The following is an 18503-nucleotide window of genomic DNA, read 5'->3' on the forward strand; positions in this document are numbered from 1 at the left end:
GATGATGGATACTGAAATCTATTGGAGCATGTAAGAAATCACTTAATGTGTGTGTGTCAACTGTAAAATAAAATGCATGAAGCTGATTGGCTGGGCAACGCCCAGGCAGATGGCTGATCCTGGGACTTTTAGTTACTGTTATGGTTTTCAGGTTTGAGCTATGCAGGTGCTTGCAGAGAAGCAGAGTGAAGCAGAGTTTGGAGTGTGCTCTTGCTTCATGAGCTGTTGAAAGGGGGTTAACCACATGGACAAAGAAAGACAATTTTAAATCTCTCATACAAGGGCATTATGTGAGTTGATGCAACTGATTTCATGATTGTAAATACGTTGTTCTGAATTACGAAGAGTAAACTACTTGTTCTTTATTGACCATCTGCGTGGCATATTTTCTTTCTCTGGCAAGGCAGTGTGAGATGATTGATGTGAACTATGCATGATTTTCATTTTGTCACAAAATCCACCCTGAACATGTCACCATCTTCACATTTACTAGAGTGGTTGGTCTCCTCCTGATATAGATTCCCTCAGGTGATTCCACTGGTTAATCAGGAGAACTGCATACTTCCAAGTAAACCAATACTTTACTTGGAAGAATAGCTTCTGTCTTCACACTTTGTATTCCTCAACCTGATGATCTCCAGCTTTGTTGTACCACAATTTTCGTTATCCACAGGTCACATGGCCATTGCAACATATTTGGAGAGTACCCAATCAGGAGCAGTTTCCTAGCATGTTAGGGCACACTTGAAAGAAGTATCAAGGCTTGGCCTAGCTAACGCATAAAGACGTAAGCTTGCAAACAGATACTGATGCAGCTTCCACTTAAGAATGATTAAGCTGTTCAGCAATGGAGGAGGATAGTGTTGAGATTTGAGACTTTAGTCACATTACATAACATTATCCAGTCCAGCTTTATCGATCTTTCAGATTTGTTTTTGTGTAGAACCTTCAATTTTCCATTTATCAAGGAATCTATGAATTATGAAAGAAGAGACAGTCTTCAGTTCACAAGCTATTTATTAGGCTCACAATAATTGACCAGAGGTTCACTATTTCTTCCAACATAGTTCAAAGAATATGCTGGCTGTTATACAGATGTTTGCATTATACTGCCTGCTAGCGAACTACCGTTAAGTTAGTCTACTAAAGAAATTCAGACATATAGTTTGGCTTAAATCTAATGGGAAGCTCACAGAAGCATTTGGATTTCCAATCTCACTTTCCTGTAGCCTTCTCTGGCTCCAAAACTCTGCTCCAGAAAGTTTCCCATCTTTGTGGACTGGGTTGTCGTGGTGCTAAATATGCTCCAACTGCTAATTTATTGATTAACTTCATTTCTACCCTGCCTTCCTCGCCCTGCCAGGGACTCAAGGTGACTTACAAACTTTGGCAAAATTAAATGTCGCATGAACATAACAATAAAACACATCTCATTAAATTATAAAAAACAGTTAAAACATATGAGCTATCAAAACACATAAACAATAAAACAGATTAAAACCATATAAAATGCTGAGTCTTGATCTCATACTTATCCATAGTCATCTTCCAAAATCCAAAGTCATTATTCAGGCTGTTGAGTCGAACTCTGTAATATCCTATTTGCCAAATGCCTGCGTACGTAGCCAGGTCTTAAGCTTTTTACTAATGACCAGGAGGGATGGAGCCTGCCTGATGTCACTAGGAAGGGAGTTCCACACCAAGGGGCCACCACTGAGAAGCCCCTGTCTCTTGTCCCCACCAAGTGCACGCGCAAAAAGGGCAGGACCGAGAACAGGGCCTCCCTAACCGATCTTAAAGCTCTTGTTGGCTCATAAAGGGAGATGCTTTCAGACAGTTAAGTTGGACCAGAACCATTTAGGGCTTTATAGGCCAAAGCCAGCCCTTTGAATTGTGCCTAACAATATCCTTACAATGACAAGTTTAAAACAGGTGCTGTCCACATCAAGCAACATTCATTAACTTGTTTGCCCTATGTTTATCAACATCCTTCAGTCATTCAATTCCACAATTTAAAACAATGAGAATAAGTAACCAGGTTAATAAGTTTGTAATTTAATATACTGGGGTAAGGTACATTCTTACTTGGATTTTATATTCCACAACTGTAGACTTCCTTGTTCACTACCAAGAAGAATTTTATTCAAATATATACTCGGGTGCATAACTGCAGAAACTCCAAACACAGTCTTATCAAAATTCAGCTGCATGTACTCTTCTGCAAAAGAAAAAAATAAATTAAAATAAGACAAAAGTTGATGCCCACTATAAATATTTCATGTTTTTACTAGTCATTCAGTGTCAAAGTGTCAAGACTCACCTTCTGACTGCACATCCCAAATGATAAGAACATTATCACGATCAACAGAGATTACATGATCTCCAAATGGCATCACAAGATGAACATCTGCCTTGTGTCCTTTGTAAGTATGAACAACCTACAAATCAAAATACTTTCATCAGATTAATAATGTCACATTCAGGAAATAATTAGTGTTAAGACATCTGTACTGGATTCAAGAATCATAATATTACCTATATAGCATTCTAATTGTATCCATTTTTAAAAATCAAACATAAATTCAGGGGTGATCATTCTATTGAGGGGAAGGGAGCAAGCTCTTGACTTTCCTAGCACATCTGGGACCCAGTACAAATGCAGGGTCAAACCACCATGCTCTTCTTTCTTAGGGTTGAGTACTGATCAGAGGTATATATATGAGAGTGGGGAATTTCTTGACCTGTTCTGAGCCCTGGAGGGCTGAAATATATCTCATTACTTTTTGACAAACTCAAAGCGATTTAGAAGGGTTGTAAAACTGCCTTGTTCTCCACAATAAAAAATCCACTAAAACTCTGGAGAGAAGGGAATTTACCAGTTATGTTGCATCTTTTAGTCCCGTGGTTTTGGAGGAGGCATGTTTTTTCATCTTATTTTGTTTCTCTGGTTGCAGCACTGTCCAAAAATGAAACTGGACGACCCTTCAACTATAGAGCAAATTTAAAGTCTGGTGTGCATACCAGCAGCTATTGGAATAAGTGGCATCAAAAAAGGATCTCCTTTGTCAGAAAACCACTTTTGAATTGTATGCCTTGGCCAGAAACCTCTTGACTCCCCAATAACTCCTCATGGAGAGTGAGAACAACTGTAATATAAAGGCAACCAGTAAAACAAGGCTACCCTTCCAGATGCATAATTTTAAAAGCTATGGATCAAGCTTTTCCAATCATTTTAGGAATAATTACAGTTAAACACAGTGGTTTAAATTGCTAAGTTGAAAAACTTGCTGACTGGAAGGTTGGCAGTTCAAATCTGTGGGACGGGGGAGCGCCCATTGTTAGACCCAGTTTCTAGCCATTCAAAAATATGCAAATGTGAGAAGATCAATAGGTACTGCTTTGGTGGAAAAGTAATGGCGCTCCATGCAGTCATGCCGGCCACATGACCTTGGAGGCGTCTACGGATAACGCTAGCTCTTCAGCGAAAAAATGGAGGTGAGCACCCCCCAACACACACCCAGAGACGGACTCGACTAGACTCCATGTCAAGGGGAAACCTTTACCTTTACCTTTTACAGTTAAACCTATTTGAAAAAATGTAAGTTTTTGAAATATTCTAGCACCACAAAGAAAACATACAGCAAAACAACAATTTTCAATTAATAAATATAGTGATATCATATTCTTTTAATTTATATTATTCTCAGAATGAACAAACTGGGACTGCATGTGCCTCTCAAGACATTTTATAAACTCACTTCTGCACCTGTCCAAAAATTGTAGAGGGAAGTCCAACAGTAAGCAATAGCCACTCTTAACTTCAGACATGATGTATAGTATCAAACATGTAGAATTACTCTAAAAAAAAAAAAACCAAACTCTCCCAAAACAGAACCAGAACTAACCCCTGTTTCCTTTGTAGTTTCCTTTGGGATGGGGTGGGAGGATATATGGGTGAAAAATTGGCCTATACTGCCTCCCCAGCTGCCCATCAGTCAGCCATTGGGGGATTTAGCAGAAACCTATTCAGATAGAACAATACTGATTATATACTTTTAATCATGAATTTCAAACACATGTCTTGTGTTTTAATCTTTGTTCTGTGTATTTTAATATTTTTTTTGTAGAAATAGGTTTTAATATGTTTATTTTATGGAATATTTATGATGGCTATGTGTTTCTAGCTATGTTATAACCCACCACGAGAAGAGGTGGGTAAGAAATAAAATTATTATTATATTTTCTGTAAGTTAATAAATAGCATCTAAGAAGTTTCCTTGCTTTATTTCTTCAATTCTAAGACTTTTTTTTCTTATATAAACATCTCTAAAATGGGATGTGTTTTTAGAATCACAGGTGTATATTTTTGTTGTTGGTGGTATTGAAATTTGGGTACACCTCACAATTAATGGCATCTTGAAATTGAAGAAAAAAATAGTATATATATTTAAGGTGGGATTTTGTTGGATGGTGTACTATTAAGATTATCTAAACCAAAGCTTGGGTACCACTTACATAATTTTGTTAACCACAAAAGGTTTTAGGATATGATCCAAATCATTCCACATTGTTTAATAAGAGCACAAACCTCTTTGTTGCGAGCAAAAGCATGGAGGAGGCTACCACAGGATGCAAAGACCAACATTCTGTCCGCTGCCAAACATGTAATATTCTCTGGCAAAGCATTGCCTAAAAGATAAAGGGAAAATAAACAAAAACAAATAAGTACCTTCTGCTTGCACAACTACATACCTCTAAATTTGCATCCACACAGTCATTCTTTGGAACCTAACTTACACCCGAAAAATCTAACTGACATGTCTTATTAAGCACTTTAAAAATCAGAACAAGAACTTTAAATTTAAACCAGGCTAGACTCTAATGTGGTGGGTGAAAACCGAATTTTCCTTTGAAATATCAAATCCTAATCATCCGTGGTGGAACATGTCATCTTTAGAAATGCATCACACTGTGCAGGCTAATAAAAAGTGCACAATGTTGCTATTATTATCGTATTTATATTCTTCCTCTTTGATTTATTATACAAAATGTTCATTTTATTTGCAAAACACTGTAAAAAAAGTATCACTTAGAAAAAAATCTTGTTTTCCTAGACTCCAGTTTATGGACTATAAAATGGTCACATCTTAGCAAAGGAAAACAGACTTAGGTGGAGAGATTCTGCAAGAAGCATGGAAATAAAGTTTGTATAAAGTGCCACCAAATTCAATAACAGAACCTTGAAGGGAGATTTATAAAAATGAACCACAGTACTATCTAACAATTTCTAGATTTCAAAGAATCTAAGAACTATGTGTGGTAAATGACAAATGACTGTTATCCACAGATACGGTGCTGACTGTTTTAAAATCCAGAAACTCCCAATAAGGAAATTAATTAATTGAAAATTGAGTTCTTTTTATCCAATATTAAAATCCATGCTTTTAATTACAGTGCTCATATTTATTTCTATAGAGTACAGCAAACTGATAATCTATTTCTATTGTACATTTGTTTAAATAAGTCACTTTGTGACGGCATTTCATAAACTGTATTAGTTGCATCTTAGAATTTATACAGAAAAAAACAAGCAAAATCCCACACCATTTGAACTGATATATGACTGCATACTTACTAACAGCAACTATGCCCAGCTTCTTTACCTGCAATAAAAAGATATTTTAGCAGCAAGCCTATTAAAAGTATTAAGACAGCATCTACTGAACAACATTGTTTAAAAACATAGCACTTACTATTTATTTCTTTAACTTGTGTAGCTGTTAAACACCCAGAAATGTCAGGGGAATGTCTCAAGCAGGAAATTGCTCTGGAAAATGTCATGAGTAAAATTTATTTTTTCCCCATAGTTATTTTTCTGATTTACAGCTCTTGTAAATCTTCTGGGTAGGAGCTAGAATTCTCCCTACAGCACCTCTGAGCTACTTCACACAGGCAATAAATTTATTGTTGTTGTTGTTGTTGTTGTTGTTAGACCAAATGATTGTGCATGAGTGAAATACTACGGATTACCCTATAAATGTAATAATGCTTTGTTAAATTACACAGTCCACCAAAAGAGTATTCAAATGACTTCCATCACATATTTACATAGAGAAGGTGGGGAGGAAAACACTGCATAAAACACTCCATAAAACAGTGAATGAATTAGATGTACATCTTGAGATGCTGCTGTTAGAAAGAGTATAATTAATTGCAGAGCAAACGTTGCTGTAAGTGGATGACTAATCAAATTTACTTAGAATTCTAGTAGCAAAATAACCAAAAAAGAAAAAGGCTAGAAATGATCCTAGAATCATCTTGTTGCTTCTCCTGCTTTGTGGATTATACTTTGTCTCAAAGACCACAAGTTTTAGTTATAAATAATAAACAATTAATATATCATTGTAAATCTTGGGTGTGATTACAAAGTGCCAATTACTGAAAAGTTACATGAGTATTTTCAGAAATACAACTTTGTGTCAATCATTTTTCAGATACTGTACTTCATAAACTGCACCTTCTTAGCAAAAAGCACAAATAAACTTGAAATAAATTGTGCTTGTTACAGAAAATCTTCACACTTTATTAGTGTACGTGCATTCCAGTTGACTATCAGTTTATGGCAACTTCATTTATTGGGTATTCTTAGGCAGGGAATATTCAGAGGTGGTTTGCCAATTCATTTCTCTGAGAACTGCCAAAAAACCCTAGTTACTATATCATTCTAACCTAGGAGTCTGTATAAAATCTATGGGGAAACTATGAAGTTTGGAAATCATGACGCAGCACTTTATAGGCTTTTAATCTGTATTACTGTTTTAAGTTTTAGAATTTTATATGGTATGTTCATTGTTATGTGCACGGTGTGGCATTGAATTTTTTGTTGTAGTTTGTAAGCCCCCTGAGTCCCCTTCAGGGCAAGAAGAGCGGGGTATAAATATAGTAAATAAATAAATAAGCCGGAACAGGTACACTTTTTAAGTTTAACTCCAACCAATTTTCCTTGTTTGTTTTGGATAGCAAAATAGCTGTGGTGTTTGTTTTGGGTTGGGATGCTAACTGCAACTATTCATTGACTTGTAGGTACAAAAAAGAACTATAACAGTCATCCGTGCACTCTCAAAATCGTGACAGGAAGAGACGCAACTTCACTCGTTGCTTGTTTTGGATAGCATAGGGGAAGGTTAACACCCTGTGGTGTTTGTTTTGCTGTTTATGCTCCTCATTCAGAAGATTTCACCTCACTTTCTGTCCCTGTGAAAATTGCATTTTGAAAAGTTTGGGATGTTGTGGAAACAAGGACTGGTGATATTGCTTCAGTGGAAACACCTTTTTCCCATGAGAATTCTCAGGAATGGATTTCCCTTCCTAGGGAAAAAAGCTCCTCTTACTTCCTGCTGTTTCACCCCCATTTGTAATTAGGAGTCATATATAAGTCAGATGTTTTTATTTGAGAACCCTATCTATTTTTTTTAGATTCAGATACTAGATAAGTGGCTAAGCTCCTTTCCCCATCCATCATTCATTATGTACATGCAAATATATGTATCCCAAAATCTGAAAAGCCCAAAATCCAAAAAACTTCTGGTCCTAAGCATTTCAGGAAAAGAAAACTCAATTTGCACTTCTGTAGCTCTTCAGTGTGCCTTAATGGTTCAATCGTCTTTTTTATTTTCTCCTCATTAATTTGTTTCCCTGCTGGACACATTGCACACATACTCTTGTCTTATATTTCCCTTTCATTATTTGGATCTTTTGGGAACAATCGTTTGTTCTACCTGGTCAGCAAAGGGAAGTATCTGGGGCCCATTTTTGTAGCCCCTGAAGCCCCTCACTTGTCCCACAAAGTCTCCCACTCACAAATGGAAATAATTTTCAATACTTTTTACTCTGAAATAATACAAAAAATATTCTAACTTCCAGAGTACTTTGGACAACCTTACTAACCTAAGTATCCACATTATCTTCTATCACTATTTTCTCTTTTTTAAAAAAATATTTGTTTTGTGTAAAGGTGGTATACAGATGTAAATGCAAATAAAAGGAATACATCAGATACGCTGGATACATCCTTGATTACCTTTTCCCCAAAAGGTTGTACCAGTCTACAGGTTTACCAAGCGTTGAAGAAGGCACCTTAATGTATTTTGCCATTCCCGAAATGACTATAGGAAGAGGTCATTATTTTTGTCATTATTCTGAGAAAGTCTACAGGTAAAATACCTCAATTTCCCTCTTCAGTATGTCTCAAAAGGGTGCCAGGGAGTGAAGTTATGTCTCTTCCTGTCACAATTTTGAGAGTGCACTGATGACTGTTATAGTTCTTTTTTGCACCTACAAGTCAATGAATAGTTGCATTTAGCATCTGAGCCCTATTATTTCCACTTCCTCTATAAAATAATACACACAGGTCTAATCCCACTTTACTTAGGCATAAGGCATCAACAAGATTTCAGTCAGTGAGAAAGCATGATTTCTCATTACCACTTTCTAAATGACTTTTAAATTGTGTCGCTGACTGCTAGAAGATAAGGTGACAACCCCAGGCTAGATGGCTTTACAAATGCTCATGAGGTCTTCCCTAGGAAAAAAAAAAGCTTCAAAATATATTTATGGAGGAAAACACAGCAACTTATATCTTAACACTCTAAATGGAAGAGTGAATGATCAAATCATTTATTAAATTGTAATTTCCATCCCCTTCCCTATGTCAACCCCTAAACACCAGCAGTTCCCAAACTATTTCAGTCATGGAACACTTCAGAGGATCTTTATTTTCCATGGAACCCTAACTCTATCCCTAATTTTTTTTAAATTTTCTGTACAATGTCAAGGTTTGAGTAAATATTACTCTCGATATTTTATTAACAATACCCCAGTATTTATTTATTATTTATTTATTTACAGTATTTATATTCTGTCCTCCTCACCCTGCAGGGGACTCAGGGCAGATTACAACGCACATATACATGGCAAACATACAATTCCATACACATACAACATATATAGACAGACACAGAGGCAATTTAACATTCCAGCTTTCTGGCTTTATGAGGGTATGCTCGACTCTTGCCACAGGGAGAGCTGTCACTTCACCGTCCACTTGTGACACCGAATCTTTGATGGAGTACTTCCCCATTCTTACGCATTCTGCGGTACCTAAATTTCCTACTTGACAGATTCAACTGTCTTTCCAGCTGCATAGGTCAACAGCAAGCTATACTATTAATGGATGGGAGCTTACTTGTTTTTAAATTTTGTTAGATTTTAGCCATTCTTGGAAGCCGCTCCAAGCCCCAGGAGAGTGGCGGCATATACGTTCGAATAATAAATAAATAAATAAATAGACTGACTCGGCTGGCTTTGAACTCATGACTTCTCGGTCAGTAGTGATTTAATGCAGCTGGCTACTAACTAGCTGCGCCACAGCCCGGTCCAATATCCCAAATGTCTTTCATGTCAAAACCTGTACAATAAAAAATTTGAAGAAATGTGGACTCAAAATGAAAAATCAACTATGTGTAAATCACTCTTGTTCAGATGGCAAATAAAATGCAAAAACAGTAACTACATATCTGATAGAAATAGTTGTAATACAAGATAGCTATTAGACTATAAATCAAATAGTTGGCCTCATGTGGTTTTATTTTAAAATCCGTTTTAAATTGGATTTTTAAGATTTTTTCTTGGAACCTCTATGATGCTGCTGCAGAACCCTAGAGTTTGGGAACCACTTCCCTACACTACTGAACATGCCCCTTCAGTTTTCTGGAACTGTTCCTCAGGACCGCAGGGAGAATTGCTGAAAACTGCATCTCCCATTCTGTTCCTTGAACTTCATTGAGGGAAGTATAGTATTCCCGCTGAAATATTGTTAATTGGGACCCAAGTCAATATGTTTAAAGCCTTTTGCTTCCTTCAGGAAAAAGGCTCCTTTAAAAAAAATGCAATCACATAACAGGAACATTATAATTCAAAATATCAGAAAAGCTCCATGCCATGAGTTCACAGCCAAGGTCAAGGAATGAAAATAGAATGAAAACATATGGAGTCCTGTATGGGAAAGAGCCTGATAACACAAACCAGCTCAGACAGGAAGGCTTGGAGGCTGAATGAAGGAACTTCCGGGAGTTGAGGAATGGGGCTTTTGGGGTACTTAAATGAGAAGTTGCCCATGCTTTCTTCATTCATAACTTTCCTGTATAGTAGTAACCTATAACTAAAGACATTTCCAAGATTCCCTTGTGAGTGAATGTAATTGCTACCAAGGTTCTGCGATAATTACAAACATAAGGAATGTGTTTCTCTAATGAAGCTATTCTTTGTATGTGTTGGATATTTAAAAAGAAATATGGTATATAAGATTAGTCAACTTAGTGGTGAAAAAGTGTATGAGCAATTCTGAAGTACTGTAATATTGATCTACTGACTGTGCTACAAAAGAAATACAAGTAGTGGAAAAGAGAGCAGAAAACTTAACAATGCATTTGAGAGATACTTGATTCAGAGTCAAGTGCAATGAATGCCAAACACTATAAATTGCCCAATTATCTTGATTTCCATATTGTTACCACAACGTGTGGGAGCTCACACTATCACATGATATTAACATATTTTCACGTCACAATGCACGTAAGCCAAGTACAAAGGTAGTCAGAAAAGTCTTCCCGACAGCACAGTTGAGTTTCAGTAAAACAAATGGGCACTTTGCCATTAAATTTTATAAGAGGTAAACTGCCTTGATACTTGAAATCCTGCCTAATTGTTTTATGAGTTAATGATAGCACTCTTCAGAATAAAATTAGTCTCTCTGAACTGCAAGATCTGTAGATTGCCCAATAAGCACAGTATTAAACAGGATTATACTTAACTACTATTAGAGTGATTGTTCTTACACAATTAGGTAGTTTCCCTTTTAAGACATAAGTCTGATAAGTTTTAAGAAGTGAGACTATCTAGAATCCTTACAGACAGATCCTATCCCAAGATCTAATTTCAGGTTCTCTGCTTTAAACTGGTTTATATGAGTCAGGACAGCCAGATAATCTGGGAAAAACAGAAAACCTGGGATCAGATCCTGGGATACAGGGTCTGTCTGGAAGGGCCCTGAGATGAATTCAGGCTAGATCTACACTGCTCTATATCCCAAGATCTGATCTCAGATTATCTGCTTTGAAGTGGATTATATGAGTCTACACTGCCAAATAATCTGGGATCAAATCCTGGGATATAGGGAAATGTAGAAGGGTCCTCAGACATGACTTGCCAGAATGATGTTATTAAGAATCAGGAAATTAAACTTTCAACACTATGTAGTCTCTGTTTAGATATAACACTACCTTGTCAATGTGAGGAAGCAGACTTAACTTGTATCTACACTGCAAAATTAATAAAATTTGACACCATTTCAATCATCTTGGCTCAATGCTGTGGAATCCTGGGATTTATAGTTTGGTGAGGCATCATCACTCTTTGGTAGAGTAAGCTAAAGAAGTTGTAAAACTACAGCTCCCATAACCCTGTAACACTAAGCCATGACATTTAAGAGTAGTGTTAGACTGCATTAATTTTACAGCTTAGATGCACCCCATGTCTACGAAAGGTTGTATTACCAGCTTTGTTGCCTCAGTCTCTTTTCTTATTGATGCATCAGACTAACATGATTATGCTTTTGAATTGTTACAACACTATCACTGCCAACAGACTGTTTGTGGGCACAACTCAAAATGCTACTTATGACCTCCATGGTATCTGAGGGACAGCTCAGACTAAGATTGGTGGACTAGGTAACCATCCACCAATCTATCTTGCACTCCAAATAGCTCACCACACCTCCAATTTCATCCCAATCAATTTCATCTCTCACAACAGGATGCTCCTGACACGACAAAAAATAAATCCCAATCCTGACTGTGTAAATAACCCCCATTTTCCCCTAAAACTGTGGGATGAAAAGTGATTTTTTAGAAATCATATTAGCACCCAACAGAAATGTTTTCAATGGCCTACATACAAGGAAACACTGAAGAAACAAAATGGAATTTCTATATTAAAAACTCAAGAAGAAATGAATAAATTATATAAGAACATTTCATGGTTTCAGTATAGGTAATTGAAAGGATATCATAATAAAGACAAGGAAACAGGATTCTCAGACAAAGAATCCATATGGGATAAAACAATTTTGATAGAAAAGAAAGCAATTACCAAAATGTACAAACCCCTTCTGAAGTGGTCAACAGAAACCGAACAAGTGAAAGACTGCATGATAGAATGGGCAGCCAACATTGGTAATGCAATCAAGCTGGAAGAGTGGGAAAGAATTTGGAACAACAAACTAAAGTATACTCCTGCATATGACTTGAAAGAAAATTGGTACAAAATGATGTACCAATGGTATATAACCCCTCAAAAACTGGCGAAATGCTATAAAAATATGCAAGATTAAGGCTGGAAATGCTAAGCACATGTGAGCACTTTCTATCACATGTAGTGGCCCTGTAAAATATCAAACAATTATTGGAAGAATATACATGAAATAATCCAGAAAATACTGAAAATACGAATTCAATTGAAACCTGAATACTTTCTGTTGGGAATGACTGACTGAAGCGAGAGAAAAAACAAACAAATAAATTTTATTTAATTACTTTGTTACAGCAGCCGGAGTAATTTATGCAAGAAATTGGAATGTTAAATAAATCCAATTAATAGATGAATGGCTATTGAAAATAGTAGATGAATAGTGAGTATGGATAACTTGACTCACCTATTGTTGTAGAAATGAACAAAAGCTGAATCAAGGACTTTTTAACCAAGATGAAAAACACTGGAGGTCAACAAAATCCCCCCTTCTCTCTTTTTTCCTTCTTGTTCCTCCCCCTTCTTCCCGTCCCATTTTATTACCCATTTTTTCCTCTCCCCCCATTATACACTCCTCCCTTCCTGTCTGCCCACACTACCTTAACTCCTTTTTAACTTTTGTAAAAAAAATGGTATCAATAAAAATTATGTATACAAAAAAGAAGTGTTTTTACTGTGAAACCAGTCATGCATCCTGTATTTCAACAACACTGGAAACTAAGGGTGCATCTACACTGCAGTTTGACCCCACAGTAACAGTTGTTGTTCAGTGTTTGGAATTATAGGAGTTGTAATTTAACAAATTATTTAGCCTTCTTTGCTGAAGGCTGCCAGGGTCTTACCAAACTACAACACCGAGGATTCCAAAGCACCGAGCCACGGCAGTTAAAACGGAGCTGGATTAATTCTGCAGTGTGTATGCACCCAAAGTAAGTATGATTTATTATTGCTTATGTGGATTTAGAATAAACTGTTGCCCTTCTATTAGAAGGCAAACATCTTTTTGGCAAAGTACTGGCTGCTAAGAAAGGAGCTTTTACCAGATTAGGCTGTTTTTTATTAATATTTTTTTGAATTGCTTTTAAATTTCATACTTCTAATATTATAATTTTCTTGATTGGATTTTAACATTATATAATGCTTTTGTAACTATTTGTATCTGTATGAATCCTGTTACGATTCACTCATGTGTCCCAGTTTTAGGGAAAAAGTAACTCATGCACCTAATTAATTTACCAATTAATCCAGCATGCGTGCCAATTCCTCTGACAAATAAATAACAATATTTTATTGCACAATGCTGAAATGCTTGTGAATTCTAATACAATGACTAAGATAAATCTAAACTCAACTGAACATAATGATTTCAGGTTGAAGCTGTTGTATGAAGCCAGGCATGATGAATATTACTGCTGAAAACTAATGCTGCAGCAACAGTGTGTGAAAAGGTAATGGATTTTTCCTCTGAATGGTCACATCAAAGTATATGTGTTGCTTCTTATGATTGTAAGGCTTCAGCACATAGGAAAGTTGTTATAGAGAATGTCAGAAGACAATTGATTGCTGATAGTTTTGCCATGCAGGAAGTACAAGACTGTTCAGTGGGCTACATTAAAACTTAGGGTGCATCTACGCTGCAGAATAAATGCAGTTTGACACTACTTTAGTTGCCATGGCTCAATGCTATGGAACAAGGCTGTTTTTGGTTTGATGAGGCACTAGCACCCTTTGGCAGTGAAGGTAGAAGACCATGCAAAACTACAACTCCATAGCACTGAATCATGTGAAGCTACATTCATTTCACAGTGTATATGCACCCAAAGAGTGTGCACATTCTTGACCTTTGTAATGGAATTGCATTCCTGATAAAAGGAGAATTCGAGACTGAAAACTGGAAAGATCTCCTATAGTGGTTGCATAGAAGAGAGGATTTCAGCAGATTGAGCTTGTTGCCGAACCAATGTGGTGGCTTGAGTATTGGATATGGGTGCATCAACACTACATAGTTAATGCAGTTTGACACCACTTTAACAGCTATGGCTCAGTGCTATGAATCCTGGGAACTATACTTTCATAATGTCTTTAGCCTTCTCTTCCAAAGAGTGCCCAACCAAAGTATGATTCTCACGATTCCATAGCACTGAGTCATGGCAGTTAAAGTGGCATCAGGCTCCAATATTTTATAGTGCATATGAATCCTAAGATGTCAGGATCTGGTATACAGATTAAGGTCACCATTGTTAGAATTAGAATTTCACAACCATCTACATCCACCAAGTTCAGATATCATTCCATCAAGATTATTCCTGAGGGATGACACCATTTGAAACTATTCTAAGGTTAGATTCTGGCTCCTGAATTCCCTACACCTCTTGAATAGTGACATGTAAATCAGAATGAAATAATTTAACATCAGTCTGAAAGCTGAAATTGCAAGGCACAAACATACTGCTTTATTCTAAAAATGATGTTGGAAAAAATGGACAGAGTCTCACAATGACCTCTTGATTTTAGTTGAAGACCATGTGTATAACAACAGGAAAGCAATGCTTTATTGTTATCAAAGCGTAAGAGTTTCAACATTGCACTGCGACTCTGGAGCCCAGGGTTTGAATCCACACTCAGTCATGGAAACACACTGATTAGAAAGCCAAACAAAAAAGGTACCACAAAAGGTTTTTTATATATATTACATAGATGACATTCAGAAGGAAACAAAATATTGCTGTATCTGCAGAGATGAATGAATCTCACCTTCCATATGATGTTAACATAGGTCTTTGTGCTTAGAGTAAAATCCCTGGGAGTCTAATAATGGCTTAGAAATGTAGCTGTAGCATTTCTAGCACATTAAGATGGCAGAGAAGGAGAGTTTGCCTACTGTGTCATCTCCTGCTTTGTCTTTCCCTTTTCTCCTTGAATCTACGTAACCCCCCTTTTTCTTTTTACAATATCAGTCCAGCAATAAATTCAGATCTATGTTTTTGCAAACCGAACACAGTCAGCCCCCAAATTATGAACACGATAGGTTCTGTAGGTTTCTAAGTCGGAACAGGTACATTTTTAAAATGTAACTCCATCCACCCCACCCCCTCCACACAAACATATATAAGCTTTGGATAGCATATGGATGGGTTAACCTTTCAGTGAAGTTTTTTTTTTGGGCTGTCTGTTCCCCTATTCAGAAGATATTGCCTCACTTTCTGTCCCTGTGATAACTGGATTTTTAAAAAATGGCTTGTTGGGTACAAGGAGGGGTGATCAAACTTCAGTGGATACACCTTTCCCCCATGATAATAACTCTTCCAGGAATGTATTTCCCTTGCAAGGGATAGACTTCTCTCACTTCCTGTTGTCTCATCCCCATTCTTATCTATGGATCATCTGTAAATTGGATGTTTGTAACTAAGGGACTGCCTGTACTTGAAACCTGGATTTAGAATTCTTTTTGGAAATGAGTTGTTCTACAGATTCTTCAAGAGCCAGTGTGGTATTGGGCTAAACTAAGATACTTTAAAGATGAGGGTTCAAATCCCTACTCATCACACAAGTCACACTCTCTCGGCCTCATGACAAATCTTATCAAACAATGAAAGCACCAAGGCATTGGCATCTCTAGCCCATCCTCTATTCGGATATCAGCCAACATGCCAACGTCTTAAATCAAGAAACAGCTTCCTAAGATCTATAGAAAAACTTGCAGGAACACCCCAGAAAGTGAGAGTACAAAAGTGGCAGGCTAAAACCTGGAACCTTGGGTGTTAAGATCTGTAGGGGAGGCCCTGCTCTCAATCCTGCCTCCTTCGCAGGTGTGGACAAGAGACAGGGCCTTCTCGGTCTTGGCCCCTCAGCTTTGGAACTCCCTCTCTAATGATATTAGATCAGCCTTGTCTCTCCTGGTTTTCAGAAAGAAAGTCAAAACCTAGCTGTGGAAGCAGGTGTTCAGAAAGTAGCATAACCACAGTGCAATATACATCCATGGAATCGATAGTGAGATTAGGTGCCATATCTTTAAACAGTTTTTAATTGTTATTTATATATTTTATTTGATTTTAACGTTTAATGTGTTGTGTATTGTATGCTTGTATTTCTAGGTGCAAAGATTACTGCAGATGCAGACTGCAGCCTGGAAATCAGGAGACGCTTACTTCTTGGGAGGAAAGCAATGACCAATCTCGATAAAACAGTGAAGAGTAGAGACATCACATTGGCAACAAAGATCCGCATAATTAAAGCAATGGTATTCCACATAGTCATCTACGGATGTGAGAGCTGGACCATAGGGAAGGCTGAGCGAAGGAAGATAGATGCTTTTGAACTGTGGTGTTGGAGGAAAGTGCTGAGAGTGCCTTGGACTGCGAGAAGATCCAACCAGTTTATACTTAAGGAAATAAAGCCTGACTTCTCATTGGAGGGAAGGATATTAGCGACAAAGTTGAAGTACTTTGGCCACATCATGAGGAGACAGGAAAGCTTAGAGAAGATAATGATGCTGGGGAAAATGGAAGGAAAAAGGAAGAGAGGCCGACCAAGGGCAGGATGGATGGATGGTATCCTTGAAGTGACTGGCTTGACCTTGAAGATTAGGGTGGGGATGGCCGACAGGGAGCTCTCACGTGAGCTGGTCCATGAGGTCATGAAGAGTTGGAAGTGACTGAACAAATAAACAACAAATGCATAGGATTTTGGTTGGGCCTCAGACTAAAAGCAGTTTCTTATAAAATATCCAAAATAGCTCAGGAATTAAATTTTACTGCCGTGGCTCTTTTAAATGCATTAATAATTCACTCCAATTGAGTGCAATTTACAGTCTTGACCAGAAGGAAATAAAGCTGACTTCTCATTGGAGGGAAAGATATTAGAGACAAAGTTGAAGTACTTTGGCCACATCATGAGGAGACAGGAAAGCTTAGAGAAGACAATTATGCTGGGGAAAGTGGAAGGAAAAGGGAAGAGGGGCTGACCAAGGGCAAGATGGATGGATGGCATCCTTGAAGTGACTGCTCTAAATGAGCTGGGTGAGGTGACAGGCGATAGGGAGCTCTGGCGTGGGCTGGTCCATGAGGTCAAGAAGAGTTGGAAATGACTGAACGAATGAACAATAACAACAACGTTTGAATGTCACAAAACTGGAAGCCGCTCCAAGTCCTCTCCAGGGTGAGATAGAGCGGGGTAGAAATAGTAAATAAATAAAATAATCTCAATCACTGGCTGATACTGGATGGGAAACTCCCTCCTGGGTACACAGAAGAATGAGGGCATTTCCACACAGCCATATAACCCAGGGTGATTTGAATGCAACATTCCTGCTTCTTGGCAGGGGGTTGGACTGGATGGTCCATGAGGTCTCTTCCAACTTTTTGATTCTATGATTCTATATCAAGACAGATAATCCACAATATCTGCTTTGAAGTCCACACTGCCATACATTATAACTGTATTCTCAATTCGCTTCTGACACGATAAATCAATATATCAAACTTCAAGATTCATTCGAAGGCACACCCCACAAAGCTGGGTGACGAAACCAGGCCTGCTGAAGGGACCACAGGAGCCCTGTCCGGTTTCCAAGTTAGCCTCTCTGCTGGGCCGAGGGCAACTCACGTTGTAAGTATGGAAACTGCTTCCTACTGCGACGGCCAAGTAGAACTCGCGGTGGCGGCGGTGGAAGCGGAGCACGTGCGGCAAGTGGTTGGAGTACAGGCCCAGAGCCCGGAAGCCCGCCAGGAGCGCACTCTGCCCGCTGCCGCCCTCCAGCGCCATCGGCTCGCCTCAGGAAAGGCCCAGCCAGGGGTCCGACCGCCTCACTCCTCAAAGGAACTCCTCGCACGAGTCACGCTGCGGCTGAGGGGCTCCCGGGCATTGACTTCCGGCGGACGCTTACCGCCCAAGCACGCTTCCGGTGCGCTCGCCAAAGCAGTCCGTCGGACCACGTTTCCCGCAGGCTTAGTTCCGCTTTGGTGAAAATGTTTAAGGAAGGTCTCTGTCTTCCTTCCTTCCTTCCTTCCTTCCTTCCTTCCTTCCTTCCTTCCTTCCTTCCTTCCTTCCTTCCTTCCTTCCTTCCTTCCTTCCTTCCTTCCCTACAGCTCCTATGTTTCCATATCAATGAGCCATAATAATATTATTTATTTTATTTCAGT

At 38.1% G+C, this 18503-nt stretch overlaps 1 protein-coding gene across 1 annotated transcript in view; it reads right to left on the minus strand.

Annotated features, from left to right (window-relative positions):
* Nucleotides 1-18244, minus strand: part of WDR36 (WD repeat domain 36) — a 56672-nt gene extending 38428 nt beyond the window's left edge. The window contains exons 1-5 of the mRNA XM_060761889.2: nucleotides 17968-18244; nucleotides 5636-5663; nucleotides 4589-4689; nucleotides 2321-2438; nucleotides 2086-2218 (exon numbers count right to left, since the gene is read on the minus strand). Coding sequence (XP_060617872.2) covers nucleotides 2086-2218; nucleotides 2321-2438; nucleotides 4589-4689; nucleotides 5636-5663; nucleotides 17968-18126 — 539 coding nt within the window. The 5' untranslated portion in view covers nucleotides 18127-18244. The remainder of the gene's footprint in view (nucleotides 1-2085; nucleotides 2219-2320; nucleotides 2439-4588; nucleotides 4690-5635; nucleotides 5664-17967) is intronic.
* Nucleotides 18245-18503: the final 259 nt, after the last annotated feature.

Source organism: Anolis sagrei, chromosome 2, assembly GCF_037176765.1.
Source record: "Anolis sagrei isolate rAnoSag1 chromosome 2, rAnoSag1.mat, whole genome shotgun sequence".
Lineage (NCBI taxonomy): Eukaryota > Metazoa > Chordata > Lepidosauria > Squamata > Dactyloidae > Anolis > Anolis sagrei.